Genomic DNA, 16,037 nt, shown 5'->3' with positions numbered 1-16,037 from the left:
ATCTTATTTAAAGTCCTTAAAGACTATTTCCTTGATAAACCTTACATTTAGAAACAGTGGCTGTGTCGTTGCAAAAATGCTAAAGTAGCAGTTGTAACGAAAGGGTGTATAAACTTTCTCCTAAACCCAAATGTGTCTGTGTGTCTATAAAAACGATTTTCAACTGTACAGAAGCTGAGTTCTCAGTGAAGCTGAATGTAAGACCGGCAGTTTGGTGAGAGAAAGCACTTGGATGAAAGGTGGATACATAAACGTATCAGCACGTCAGGATTAAATCAGTGCTCAAGACATTTACACCTGGAGTGAAATAAAATAAAAATGCATCTCAGTAACTTTAAAGGGTAACGTTGGTATTTTTCAATCTGAAACCTATTTTCTCATGTTTTTTTATGTCAACGGGAGCAACATTTTTTTAAGCTGGTCCAGTATTGAGCGAAACAGGCTGCAATGTAACCACTCTGGGCATTTCTGCAGCGTCAGTGTACGTCGAATAAAAGTGTTTTTTGCAACTGGCAGGCTCAGATTTTTATTGTAAGTGTCTGACAACATTATGGAAAGGATCCCTACATTGTAAGATCCTTTTTGTATAATGAGAAACAGCCCCAAAATCACCAGAGCCACCAGACTCCATTTAAATAAACATTAATTTAAACATGTATAGATTCAGCATATTTTTACATCTAACTGGATGAATTTAGGATTTTTTGTTAAAACCAACCAGAATTTGTGACTGCCGAAACAGTGGAAATATGAACCACGATGTTTTTATAAAGTGTGGTTTAAGATAATAAAATTACTAATTGCTTAAATGGAGTCTGGTGGGTTTGAGGATAGCGATTTTGAGGTTGTTTCTGGTAAAACAAAAAGGATCTTACTCTTTAAAAAAATGTCGATTTCTGTAGGTATCATTTCCATCATGTTGTCAGACACTTAGAATAACAATCTGTGGCCGTCAGTGACAAAGACACTTTTAGTGTGTGTAAAATGAAAAAGTGCAAATGCTCCCGGTGATTACATTGCTGCTTATTTCATTTAATACTTAACATATTTCAAAAATTGTTGTTCCAATACGTCACTTTTACATGTGAAAAAAGGCTCTCGGTTATAAAATTCCAACGTTTCCCTTTAACCCAAAATGTTTCTGTAACAAAGATATTTGTAAAGAGGTGTTTTTCATTGAGAACACAGCCATATTTTGGGAAACATTCCTTCTATGGATGTCAGTTTGATTGCAAATGCAACAGATCCCTAAGATTTTTTTTTACTTCCTTCCACTGGCTTGAATATTGCTCGCCCCTGAAAATCGCTGATAAATGTCATCTCTATCACGATCGACCCACGTTATGCAGCAAAGGGCAAAATTGCGATTGTCAATCCAGCCAGAGAAAGAGACACTGAAAAGCTTCAGAGAATGATGAAACTCATCCAAAGATTTTCAGCTGTGTGATTGTTTTCCAGTTCCCTGATCGTGATCCCACAAAGGAGATTTGTTTGTGCTTATTTGGTTTCAAAATGACTGCAGATTTTGGAAACAGTAAGCACGCACTCCTACATACACATGATCACAAATTCAAAGAGTAATCACGATTAATGTCAGGTATTGAAGTTACTCGACAACAATATCTTCAGTACACCTACATTCAAGTATACATGTTTATCCTTTAAATCAACAGGATCTGGATCTACACAGTGGGTCTTTAGGCCACTTCTAACAACATGAGTGGTACTGGAGATGGAGAGGCTGACACAGGATGACACAGGTTGATAAAATGTCCCTACATCTACAGTGGAAGCTGGCAAAACATCTAAACTGACTGACAGTGCACCACCAGTGTGTAGCACAGCCACAAAGTCATGACAACCAGTTTGAAATTAGCCAGTGTGGAACAGTAAAGGATAAGTACAGGGCTTATTGTTTTTCTGAGAATAAATTAGAAATGTGCCTTGAGTCCTCAAGGTTTAAAGTCAGTAACTTCAGCACAGAAATGTCCGCGTCCACAGTTTGTCGCCAAAAAAGTGGCCTAATTTTAAAAGTGAATCTGTTTTTTTTTTTTTCATGATTTCCTTTCTGCAAAAGAGTTGTACTGTGGCAGGAGAGAATAAGGCATTCCCTGGACTGATGGAGGTCCTTCGAGATTTGAAATACCAAAAACAAAAAGAGCAGTTTACTGTACAAAATAGGTAATCTTACAAATATTTCGAAAATATCTCTTCAAAACGCAATGGCTTCTTCTTGGAGAGGCGAAAAAACAAAAAACAAAACAAAAAATTAAGAAAAATTGTAATCAGTCTCCGTCCAGCGGTGACCAGTGTTTTCTTCATCTCGTCTTCGTAATCAATTAGAAAACAAAATCCAAACCCGTGTTCCATCTTACAGTGCCATCTCTTAAAAGTCTGGTCCCTTGTCCCTGTGGGGGGGGGACAAGGGCTGAGGCGAAGGCCAGCAGGAAGCCCCTTCATCTTTGCTGTCCTCTCAGGCGAGGGAAGAAAGGCTCTCTGGGAAACAGAAAGCCAAACAGGGCCATCGTAAGGCGCATCCAGGCAGGCAGGTTTTGTCTCTGATGCCTCATGAACTGCAACGAGACAGAAAAAAAATACACATTAGTTTTTTATTTATTTATTTTACAATTTTTTAGGTAATTTTCTTATACCTTTTACTAATAATCTGGCTAATTTGGGGGTCACTTCTTTTGTTGCTCATTGCCTTCTTCCCCCAATGAAAGACATTAGCAGTTCCTAGAGAAGGAAGGATAGGTTAGGGAAAAAATGACCCATCCTACTCTCCCTGTGATTGGCTTGTACTCATTGTCTTCATTGGTTGGATCAGTTAGGTTTAGGCTAGAAGAGTGAGATTGGTAAAGATTAGAGTGTTTGGGTAAGCAATCAGAGTAAAGCAGAGTAAGACGAGTCATTCCTTTGCTACTTTAGGAAATGCAAAATCGCACCTTGGTCTGGTGGGAGCTAGCTAGTAGTGCCACTCATTTGGCTGTGAAAACATTGTGCCCACCTTCTGACTCCAGGTCGCCCCTGTGGGATAACAGCTCAGTTTTAAGCTGCAATAACCCTGCAATAAACCCTTAGCATTGTTAACTATATTAGCTTTGTTAGCACTGTTAGCAGTGTCAACACAGCTCGTGACGTTAACATAGTTAACAATGCTAAAGGTGTTTATCGACTCAAATGAAGCTGCTTACCTAATGGGGCAACCTGGGGGGAGACCGAAGGGTGGCCACCATGTTTCTCTAACAACATTGTTCTGCCACCTGGATAGTGTAAGGAGCGATAATCTTGAATGTGCAGCCCCGCTACCTAGCTTCCACCAGAGCCGGCTGGTGCGCAGTGCCAAGGCTAGCTAACCAGTGGAGACGGTAGGATGAGCAGTATGCAACAGAAATTAAAAAAAAACAAAAACAAAAAAACATCAGAAAACCTTAAATGTTCACCACCTCTAAATGGATAGCACTTTGAAATGCAATTCTAAAGCTCACACTGAGTCAATAGAGCGCTTTATATTTCATAACATACAAAGCGCTTTTTTCATAAAAACTGACTGTATAGTTACTGATTAATGATCGGGCTGTCGAAAGAAAAATTAGCCTAACAAAAACTGATATCCCTGCTCATACCCGCTGATCAGACTTAGATCACCTCAGCAGTGAAAATTACTTCAGCGGCTCAGATTTCATCTTAACAGGCGTTTGCGGTAAAGCCTTGTGAACTGTGGTAAACCCTGTGAGCTCAAACCACATGACCGCGTAGACTGGATGTTTCCACAACATTGGCTTGTGTCTAGCAAACATGTCTGTGACACGCACATCCTGCAGAATATACAGTATCGAGTACAGCGGCTCTTTTGGGACTCTCCCAGACAGAAGGTTACAAGCTAACAACTGTAAAACACCCCAAAGGAGCTGCTACTCATCGTCACAATATCACTCCATCCTCCCTGAGGTTTGCGACAGTCCCTCTTAATAAAATGTTATACTGTTGACTTCTAAACAAGAATCTCAAAGTGAAATGCTTTCAGAGAACGCAGTGCCTATTTCATCACAGCGTCTCTTGTAATAGCGAAGTCAGCTGAATAATTATCAAAACAAAGCCAAAGGAAAATGAAACTGCTCCCTCCTATGGAGCTGCTTTCTCCCGGCTCTGTCATTTTCTATTGGGGGTTGTGCAGCCAGCACGGACTACAGACAGATGAAGGGGTTCCTGCTGCAGCCTGCAATCTCCTCTCTCCCCCCCTCTCCTCATCTCTGATCCTGCACAGCTCCCACTGGCTCTCTGAACAGCCGTGCACAGATATTGCAGCCTGTTGCATAAGCATTCATGTTACGATCTCTTTCTCTCTGCTCTCTCCATCAAGGTCTCTACCAGCCCAGCAATCAGAGCTCGCCACAGGCTATTTGATGCAAAACTAGCAGACTGAACTGAATTGAACCAGCACCACTAAATGTAACCCTAATTGTCCTTAATTGCCTTAATTCTACACTGCTGAGCTTATTTAAATAGTACCCTGGTTTGTTCCACATGAGGCTCCTCTTTCTGCTGTCATTTGCGTGGGTAGTGGAGAATGGTGTGTATTTTGTTTGGCCTTTTTAGGTTAATGCCCCCCAAAGGGATTAAGAGAACTGACAACATGCATGTTTGCTCCTTCACTCAGTGTTAGAACGGATTACCTTTTCTTTTTGCCAACAGAATTCACATTTTATTTGCCACAAAAGTAGTCAAAATTCACTCAAAACACAAATACAAGCTGCCTCATCAACAAAAATCCACACATCAACCACACCAACAACTTCTGCTTGGATAGGCAGAAGTCTAACAATAGCAGCAGACACAATACAGAAAAAAATGGTTGGATATCATAAAGGATCATTTGTGATTATTCTCCCTTTGGAATATTCCTACAACAGCAGTATCAGATCCTGCAGGATAAAACCGACTCGAGTGCAGACAGCAGACAAAAAAGAAAAATTTTCGCTCTTATCTCTCTGTCACAGAGTTGCAAACCAAAACACACACAAAGACACACACACACACTGAGGCAGTCAGCGGGACAACTGAGGTATTGTGGGTAGCCGTGAGTCAGACTCTATTTTTAGACGCCGTATAAACAGCCGGCCAAGTCTACCCAGACACAGACATGCTGCTCACTCCTGTTTGTGACAGTCACATCGATCTCACCTGCTCTCTCTTAATCTCTGTACCGTGTCTGTCAAAATCTCTTTCCACATATACCACTTTCTTTCCATTATTTTTCACACTGTTTCGCTGTTTACTCTCTCCTTCTCCATTAACTGCACTTCCCAAAACTCATCAACCACACCTCACTGTCGACACAGACCCCCATGGCAAAACAGTCGCAGCAGCAGATAAGAAAACGCGATACCACTCCCAGTGTGTTTGTACTCATTAACTAAGTTCATAGTCACGTGACTCGTGTGGACTCTCAGTAACTGCTTTACAAACACTGATACTCCCTGGACCAGTTATCAAACACACTGTGATACCAAAGAGTGCCAAAAAAGGAGGGGGCAGATTGGAGCTGCTGTCATCTGTAATATTCTAACACAATTCCTGCCATGTTTGCCGTGTGGATTTTATTTCTCGATATGCACAATTAACTCCATATCATGAACTACAAAAGGTATGTGTGCTGAACTATTCCCCCAGGAGCTCTGCGAACAGCCAGCCTCCACGCTCAATTACCTTCATCATCTCTTCACAAGTCCCAATTTGTTTAATGCTTCATGGCGTATACGCTCAGTATAAAGATGTCTACTCTCAGGTAAAGGACACAAGTAACAAACACTTTATCTTTTAAATTACACAGCAGAGAAAAGGGGATAAAGGAAATTATGGGCGGATGTCATTTAATCTGCTCTTTCTAAAAGCATCAGGAATACTCAAACAGATGAGGGCATGGGTTATTTTCTTCTGTCTTTATATACCAGGAAACATATTATTCCTATTGACTGTAATGACATGGTATCAGTGACCACTTTGCAGAATTGGCAGCATATTCTATAACCCCATGCTCAGACTGAAGTACAATTTTAGTAGTTTAGAAGACAAACATGACCTTGACCAAAAAGACCCAAACTAAGTATCAGTGTTTAGATACTGACAGTGTTTCTATGACGGTCTCATGTCACAATGTATTCTTGCATTAAGTGACACAGACTTTAGTAAATAATAGTTTCATAGGTTTGCATGAAGTTAAAAAATCGTGCCTTATTAGTGATTTTGGATTTTTCTTCAACATGGCCAAGAAAGTGGTTGAATCACTGGGCAGGCTATTTTTATCTCCAGTGTGGGTTGTGGCAAATCCAGTTGGCAAAATGTTCTGCCCCCTTTCTTCCCAAGAGTGAGCCACAAATTAAGTCGCTTTGACTTGTGTCTCTAATCAAGCAAAAGCTGACGCATGTAAATATCCACATGTAACACACAAAGAAAAACTATTTTTAAAGTTTAAAGTCACATCCACACTAATACTTTGTCATGGTGTTTTAAAACAAAAAAAAAACTCTGTAAACACAAGTATTTTAGCACCCTTGGAGAATGAATCTCCGACAGGGTGGATATGTAAGTATAAGTGTAGAGTATAAGGTGGTCAACGTGGTGGATTGCGAAATCTAAGAGCAGTACCAGGAGCTTTAACCATCGCAGGAGGAAGCCATGGCAATGGGAAAGGAGTACCCAACAAAAAGGATGAAGTCACAAAAGTTACGTAGACCTAGCTATACTGTACTGACTTGACACAATGTAAATGATCTAAGACCCAATCTGGTAGCGAACATTGGCGTGTGCACCATTGTTTCAAAAAGTCTCCGTTTGCCGGAGTAGTAGTCTGGACCCTTGGTGTAAACGTAGTTATAAACCCAAACAACTTTGTGTGAATGTAACCCAGGACCCACTGTCTCATTCTGCTGTCCCGTTCTTATGCACTAGCAGATGTTCAACATGCAAATAGAGCATTTAAATTTGGTAACATCTTCTTCTTCTTTGAGGCCATGTTAGTCAACTTGTGTTCATATTGTTTACACTTTTGACACATTGTGCTTGAAAATGCATTCAGGTTCAGGTTCAGGCTAATTGTTTGAAATTTGGGATCCACTTCACTGCGTAGGGGAGCGGGGCTTACCAGTTCAACATGATCTTGCTGGAACTTGTCTCCAATCTCCCGAAGTTTACGACCGATTTGTGCCTCGACGCTCACCCCCGCCTGCTCCTCAGGCCTCTCTGCCATCCTGTCATCTTCCTCCCCTCTGCCCTCTTCCTCCTCCTCTTCAATCTGCCTCTCTCCCCGGTCCTCCATGGGCTCAAACTGAGCGGGGAAATGTAAGCGTAATCCAGCGTTGCCTAAAAGGGAAACATCAAGCTTCTTAAAACTTGCTGTTGTTGTTGGATCACAAAAATACCAAACTGTCAGTGTCAGAGCCAAGATGAATAAAAAGCAAGGAGACATGACTGATATCAGTTCAGTCAAACCACTTGTATTTTCCTTTTTGTTTTCAATGAACCTCAGAAAACACCCAGACAGTCTTAACATATGGCTAAGTATCTTGATTACTATTAATGGCCTAAAACACAGCTGTGTGTCTGACTGGCTAAGTCAAATACACAGCATCTACTTTACACGGCGGCTATATTTCTCTCCGAAACACAAACAGGTTTTATCAGATCGTCTCAGAGGGGCAAATTACAAGGCAGGCACTCCAAGTACAACTGAGGAGTCAACAAACAAGAAAGAGGGAGAGTGTTGGTAGGGGGAAAACTCAAACACCTTATTAAATCAACAACAGCCTCAGTGAACTGCTATCTTTCTGTGTGTCACTGAGTTTACTCATCGCCTCTAGCATGTGCCTCTGCAGTCATGCCACTCGGGGGGAAAAGTAAAGTTTATCATGAGTGCAGAATACCCCGCTATTCAGTCTCACTGAGGACCATAATATGTCTTAAAAAAACCGGGCACCCTGGACTTTGTTAGGAGAAGAAATGGAAGCGGGCCAAGTGCATGACATCCATTACTGGGTTAGACTGCATTGAGCGACAAGGTAATAACAGTCAGTGGTGTTTGTGTATTGATGACTTTAAACCCAGAACAATGTGGACCTCTCACACGCTGACACTGAGTCAACAAAACAAACAACATTCTACTTCAACATTTGCTCAATTCGATTAGGGTGATGTCACACTGATTTGATTAGAGATGGGAAAACAATATTGGATTAAAAGGGGTGAGCATATTAGTGTAGGTATGCGCCTTTATGTATATATGAAATTAGTTAGTCTGATTTCAGAAATGCTCGTTGACCCTTTTTCAATCCCGCAGCAACATCACTTTTCTTGTGCTACTATCAGATGCATTAAAAAGTTTTCCGACCTTTGAATGCTGAGCAGATTGGAGGAATTTCTTTCAGAAAATGGGAAAAAAAGGCGATGGGCAACTCGGTAAGTAACGTTCCACATATTAACAGATTTAGAAAATTATTTTAAAAAGTTAAAGAAAAATGTCTAAAGAACAAGCTAGAGAAAAACTATATTTATAATTAATTATTATTTTTTAGGAACTTTTTCCAGGTTATTTTATATTTTAACTCCTTTTTTTAACTAATTTTCAGGCAATTTTCTTGTACTTTTTTACTAATTTCTTTTTAATTTTTGGGTCTTTCATGCCCATGTTTCTGAAAGAAATGGCAATTTGCCTGGGTTTCAAGGGGTTAAAATGCACAAAAAGAGAGAATATAGCTAGAATGTGATCTTCATTCATCTGATTCAGAATAATAGTGTATTCGTTTGCGCAAAGATAAATTCAAATCTACAGGGTACTTCTTTCTAAGAATGGCATGTTTTTCGAGTTGTCAGCATGCGTGTAATTGGGCAAGGGGCTCTCCAAGCCACAAGGAAATTCATTTCTAAGCATGTCTGTTTTGCTGTAAGAATTCAAAAATGGAATTAATTTGTCTAATGGCCCAAGAACAAAGACAGCATCAGCACTGCTCTCATCGTGTCTGACACTTCTCATATCAGATTGACAGGTTTCGGGTCTTTTAGGACAGTTCCCAACGCTGACAGATGAAAGGAATGACTAACAGTGTGAGGCTGACGTACAACATTCAATGCTGTGCACGCACATGACAGACTCACACGACCTCACCCCATCTCACCGTGAAAGGGTATGCGAGGCTGCTGGTGCAAGCTGCAGGGCAGCGTGTTGATGCCGATGCTGTTGTTGTTGTGGCTCTGTGGCGCGGGCACGGCAGCGGTGACGGCGACAAGGGCCTGTCCGGCCGCGATCTGTGTGGTGCGGTCTTCGTATTTGACGTCCCTAAAGGGCGTTCCCCAGAGCTGCGAGATGGGCCGTGACATGTCCTCCTCCTCATCATCCATCCGACGCCTCAGCGGTAAACTCCCTGGAGAGAAAAAGAGGACACGAAATGGAAACTTTAGAATGAGATGACAAGTGTTTGAAAGTGTTTTGGTCATGTAAATAGAATTTGTATGACTGTCTGACTCATGTTTATGATCTTTAGCACGCAGGTTAATTTGGGTGTGATTTGTTTCAAGACCAAACAGAAAGTGCCAAATATCACCATGTTATCAGTGGAAACACTGCCCTCCGGCAGATTTAAAATTATCTCACCCTATCAACATTAAATGGAAATAAATCTTTAGTCATTATAATGCGCTGTCAGAGGGTAATGTTGTGTTAGGTAATACTGAAAACAAACAAGCAGAGATGGATAGTCCCAGAAACACAGATGGATCTGCCAATGTAAACATACAAGACGAGGCTAAAGCGATCATCTCTTATAATATAGTGATGAGTAGCAACAGGCGCCAAATGTATGGAAACACCCTGTGTAGCAGGACCCAGTGGGCAGCTAAAAATCTGCCAGCCTCCTGCAGCAGATTTCGCCAAGCTGTTCCTTCTAAATTGTAACTGAGTGCCAAAAGATCCACAAGAGAAGCTTTTTTTTCTCTCCCCTCACAACTACCTTAATCTGGACCTGTGTGCCACAGAGCAGAGTCACAGTCAGGAGATTAGTTTACTCCTGCACAATTCTACAGCTCAACACTAATACCTATGCTCGTTGTTCCCTCTCTCTCTCTCAACCACGCAATCACTGGATTGCTGCCTGTCTACACTGTAAATGCACACAAACACAGCAGCGGGTGGTGTGTGAGTGAAACCTCAGTGAAACCAAAGTCCCGGTTAGACTGTCATGTGCTGCGTGCAGCAGCCGTTTCATGACGGAGATAACGAGTTTCACTCCATCCTCAACCGTGCCCGCAGAACGCAAACACTCATGCTCTCTTCCTGCTTGGCCACATGCCATAATCTGAACTAGTGTTTCATCTTTTTTTTGTCAAGGGTCATGTCTTTTCCTTTTGTTCTGTGAGTGGAGACAAATGGGCTGGGTTGACTGGCAAATGCAAAAGTTGAAACTGGATATACTGGAATTGTGTTTACTGAGCAAGGCCACCGCAGTCGTATGTCTCTTTGGGAAAATGGCACTTTGCATGATGTCATATCATATGGAGTCAAAGGAGGAAACTACATTTTGAATAACAGTGGAAAAACAGTCTAATTATCCAGGCCTCATTAGTGTAAGGTGTAAGTCACTGAATCAGGACTGACTTTTATTTTGGCAAACAAAAAATAGATTATTGACCCACACATCCTCTGGCCTCCATTGTTCCCAAGGCATTTAATAATGAAATCAGTCCATTGTGCCACTGCACACTAATTAGTTCTGCATTAAATTCAAACATCCCTAATCTGCATTAACTTCTCCTCCAGGCAAGTTATATCCCATTAATTAATGCTATGAAAGCAATAAGAACTTCTCTGCAACTGCACCACAAGTTTCACTGAGATCAAACGTGCACTTGTGTTGTGTGTCAATGGCAATGTGAGCCCTGTCTTGAATTTCCACTGGCAGTCAACAGAGGACTGGCAAGATTACCATAGTGTCAGACACATAAAAAACAAACATAGACAGGGAGACACACAAAAAGACATTACACACATTACACACTGATACACACACTGCCTGGGGCAGCAGGGAGGCCTGGCAGCCACCACAGTGCTGGTCAGAGGCTCAAAGCTGCAGCAGAAAGTGGCTCCCTCTGCTGCACCATCTGTGCACCGGGCTCTCCTCCATGTACCACTGTAGGTGGGGGGTGCACTCAAGGTGAGCTCTGCTGCTATTTATCCAACAGCTTTCGTGTAAATAATATCCTGTGGTTATCAGTGTGCTAGTGACAGGCTCCAATAAAGTCATGAACCTTACATTACCTATCACTGGAAAAGAACAAGAGCCAGTAAAATCCAATCCATCTTAATGATTAGTATTTGTTATTATATTTTTGCTGTTGGCGTAAGCTATAAAAGCAATGCAAAACTATTCTTTGCACCGCCAAAAAAAGAGTTATTAACTGCGATTTTGATCAATTTGTTTCAAACTGATCATAAGTGGGCTTCGGAGGACCACGGGGGATGAGTTGCACTTACAGCCGCATTCGGAGCACAATGTCCGGGAAGGCTCACCGCGGACACACGCTAGACCGCTCGGCACTACACACAAAACAACATCCACAAACTGACACGCAAAACATCTTCTACTGAAGAAAACTGTCGAAACAGGATGCTGACACATGATGCAAACCGCAGCCTAAATTGTGGATTAAACGATATTTTACACGCTTTTAAGAAAAACAGGTAAAAGTTTTGCTAAACTTATTATTTAATCGTGACGGTAGTAACAAGCTAAAATGGTTTTAAAAACGTGTTGGAACAGTGTTACCAGTATGGCTCCCATTATCCTCCGTTGACACTTTATCTTCCACTTCGCCTGACAACTCTTCCCCAAAACAAACAGCTCATGGATGAGTTCACTCACTCGAAGCAGCTATTAGTCACTAATGCGTGAAATAAAAACACGACAAGTCATTCTCACCGTTTTACCTCATTAGCTGTAATATTGTGTAATGATTAATACAAACTAGGCTACAGACCGACGGTTGTGTCCCAAAGACCGGGCAACATCAGCCGGGACGTTCAGAATCCGCGCTGATGGATAGAACCCATCACTTCGTCTTTTACTCACCGCGTCCGTTGAAACAAGACAAAAAAGTCTCTCTGATGTGAAGCGCAGGACACAAATGCATCTAAAAACAAATGCCCTCGTCCGTATACCAACGCTCCGGTAAAGTCCGTCGCTCACCCCGTCTCTGCCCGGGCATGCCCGCGCTGCCCGCACACATTTGTTGATAAACTCCCACTAACAAAGTAGCACGCGACGTTCTAACGGAACGAATGGAACGCTATCTCGCTTTGAAATTTGAAATAAACGACCGTTACACTCACCGCCAGCAGACGCGCTTTCCGTTGTGATCGGTGGTATCTTGACAACTTGCCGTTACCTTGTTTCCTACGGACTGTGTTGATGAGACTTGTATCCCTCTTTGCATTACAGCCACTCGTACATGTTTGCTGACTAGAGCGGGGTTGTTTTTTTCCCTGTGTAAAAGCGGCCCGCCCCGGTGACAGGGAACCGCCCCTTCTCCATAATGTGAAAGGAACAGAGAGTCAGCTATACTGTAATGCAAATAATACAACACACTGCAAGGATATTGAATGCAGTCAGAAAATCCATGTATTTCTGTATTTTTAGCAAATAGTCAGGCGTGGGGAAAGTATAAAGTATTTATTACATTTGTTTGAATAATAGCAGTGATACCGCACTGGAAAAATACAAAGATACTCAGAGCATTGAAAATATTACTGGGGTAAATAAATAAGGGAACTTAATGCACACATCTATCTATCTATCTATCTATCTGTCTATCTTACATATGATATATATAGTGTCCATATGCCTCCTGTTAGGTATTTTAATCTGTATATCTAGCACATGCACGTTTTGTTTTATTTTGTTTACAAAAATCTTAATTTGTAGTAGCCTGCACCTGTCAAAACATATGTAAAGTAACAAATGGTAGTACTTGAGTGGGACTAATTATCTGAATTATTCTGTACATATGCATACCTTTGGGTGTTTTAATCTGTATATCTAATACATGCATGTTTTGTTTTGTTTGCAAAATCTTAATCTGTAGTAGCCTTCACCAGTTAGATAAATGTATAAAGTAAAAAAAAAAGCATTTTAAGTGCTAATTATAAGTATTATAAATACTGTTGGGTATTCAAATATATATACAGTATATAGGCTATCTCATGTATGCACGTTTTTTCTTTCGTTTGCAAAGTCTGATTTTGAAGTAGGTTTACATTGTGCCTGAATAACTATAGCATTCCAAATAAAAATATCAAAAGTTGCTACCGATTTTAATATTTCTCTGCATCAGATGTCGAGCTCAGGCTGTATTGTTGTTGAGGTGGTTTAAAAAAAAAATACTGTGTCTGGCCCTTTAAGAGAACAGTCCTTCTCGCGAATATAAGCTGGTGACACGCAGCCGACCAATCAGATGGTTTGTTTTGGTCCCGCCTTCTGCTTCGTGTACCTTGACACGTGGAGGGGGAAAAACACAAACCCAGATAAGACATGTGACTGCTTTCAGAGCTCTGCTCAGCTGATTGGGAGCTGCTGCTAGATAGAGTGATGGTACCCACCCAATTACGAGGGTTGGTGAGAATAAGTTGTGTACTGTCAAGGCAACACATAGACATAGACATAGTCACAAATTTCATTTTCACACATGCATGTCAATATAGCATCATATTCTACATTTTTATTCAAATGTATCATGCAAAAATTATTAAAGAGACAGTATTTAAACATAACTAGGTGCATTTTTTCAAGTACTGTAGCCTGTATAAGTGAAATTTTGAGGCACTTACTAACTTGTTTGTTACCATGTTATGCTACTTAACACTTACACTGTGCCATATTTTAGAAACTAATATTGTATCTTACTTTAATCCCATTATCCGGTCGTACCTTTTAGATTAGGATTTTACATGCAAAAGCCATGATTAGCTTATTCCACAATTTCTCAGTTTTGAGATCAATAAAGTATATCTATCTATCTATTAAATGTGATTCATTTTTTCAGAGAATATTGCCCAACATCTATACATTCTCACTCCCAAAAGGCCTTTACCTGCAAGATGTCACTCGGTATATATTTGCTGACCACAAAGAGACACGAAAAGACCACAAAGAGAGACAAAACTACAAACAGAAACAAAAAGACCACAAAGACACACAAAATAACCACAGAGACACAAAATGGCCACAAATAGACACAAAACAACAACAAAAAAACAACACAAAATTACCTCCAAGAGATATAAAACGACCACAGTGAGATGCAAAAGCACAAGTACAAAGAGATTAAACACAAAAGCAAAAATAGAGGCAAAGACACCACAAAATGTATGTGCTTTGCTCCTGTGTAGAAGAGTTGGCGTGGCCCTTTGCATATCAGTGCCCAGGGGCCCATTGTCTTATTATCTGTCCACGATTGTGGTTTTTCCATTATGTAGATAACATAACATAACATATCCATGTCCTTAAATGTATCCATGTCCTTAAATGTATCCTCGCTTGACACTGGCTTGACAACAATGTATTGATATAAGCATAGGGCCCCTGAGGGCATCCCATTGTTGAACATGGAGTCTGATGGATGCACTGTGACAGTAGAATAAACAGCAGCCGAGGCTGGTGACCCTCATTGCAGTGTTAGGGGGGTCACGCCCACTCATGGCATCACTCAATGAAGTACAGTGAAATCAAGCCTTATCTGCAAAAAGGGGTTACTGAGTGCAAAACAACCGTGCAAGAAGAGTGAGACTACGTGATCCGTCGTGTGAGTCAGATTTTTCCCAGGAGACAATTTCTGGATGAAAGCAGATGCTGTTGCTTTTGCGTGGCACGTTGGTCAGCCCGCGCAGGATGTTATGTTTTCACACTGTCCCACTCCTTTATTGTACAGCTGGTAATGTGTGAAGTGTGATTTTCTCAACTTTTACAACATTCCCATGCACAGTTTACAGGCAGACCAGCAAACAACCCCCTGCTCTGCCTTGTTTAAGCTGCCGCTTGACGGCTCCCAACCCCCCATCCATGCCAACCCCCTCCAACTTCAATCCTGCAGCGAAAGAGACCCCACCCAAAATTTGGAAGAGGAGATCACATGGTGGCTGTTTTTGCTCAATGTTCAAGCATTGCATGAATAGGAATGAACAAAATAACACACATTTTCAGCTGTTTTCCTAAATCTCTAGTATTAAATCCCATTTGCATGCATGTTTAAAAATATTGACTGAAATTCCAAAAGTAGATAAATTTAATTTAATTTGATTGGTACTTATTCAAATACATTTTGGACCAATGGTATAGTATTTAAACTGCGATTCTATTTTTATTTCACCTGCAACATGGAGAGGCATGGAGATGTCAGTTGGAAATATATACGAAGTAGGGATGCCAGTTTTGTTAATTTTGCTATTTGTAACCCAACACCCATTAACAGTTCACTAACTGAATAATTCTCTCGAAAATGCAAAATGTTGTGAAATACAAGAGACTTTTCCTTTAAGTCCAGTGCTCGTTAACTATGTCAGTTTTAACACAGCATTTCAAAGTGCTAGAGATGGTGAAATTTTAATGCCTTGTGATGTACATGTGTTGTTTTTTATCTTATTTCTTGTTGGCTTTGCTGACAGATTGCCGGCTAGCCCTGTCAACATCAAGAGGCAATCTCCAAAGCTGCAAAATGAAGGAAAAGTGGAAGTGCCAAAAAACTGCATTTCCATGAATGGCCACTTGAGGCTGGCGCCAAAACAGAGTAAATTCCCATAGAACCCCATATTAAAATGTCCATCTTCACAGTAGAAATAAACATGTTAGCAGCCTGGTGCAAAATGTGGTTTCAGTCTATGGCTAATTTCAAAATTCAAAGTAAGAGCCATGTATTAATAGTATTAACAGTAAGGGAGGTGAATTTTATTTATAACTTACTTGTTTACATTTTCTAAAGGCCCAAAGTTACGTATATTT

General features: G+C 40.9%; 1 protein-coding gene across 1 annotated transcript; it reads right to left on the bottom strand.

The window, feature by feature from the left end:
• Positions 1 to 1,074: 1,074 nt before the first annotated feature.
• On the bottom strand, positions 1,075 to 12,482 carry LOC121955567 (bcl-2-modifying factor-like). Its single transcript, XM_042503584.1, has 4 exons — positions 12,377 to 12,482; positions 9,171 to 9,416; positions 7,145 to 7,362; positions 1,075 to 2,573 (listed from the first exon to the last, which is right to left on the bottom strand). The coding sequence occupies exons 2-4, from the start codon at positions 9,391 to 9,393 to the stop codon at positions 2,457 to 2,459; spliced, it is 558 nt and encodes a 185-aa protein (XP_042359518.1). The 5' UTR covers positions 9,394 to 9,416; positions 12,377 to 12,482; the 3' UTR covers positions 1,075 to 2,456.
• Positions 12,483 to 16,037: the final 3,555 nt, after the last annotated feature.

Source organism: Plectropomus leopardus, chromosome 16 (genome assembly GCF_008729295.1).
Source record: "Plectropomus leopardus isolate mb chromosome 16, YSFRI_Pleo_2.0, whole genome shotgun sequence".
NCBI classification, from domain to species: domain Eukaryota; kingdom Metazoa; phylum Chordata; class Actinopteri; order Perciformes; family Serranidae; genus Plectropomus; species Plectropomus leopardus.
This window is presented reverse-complemented; position numbering and strand designations above follow the sequence as displayed.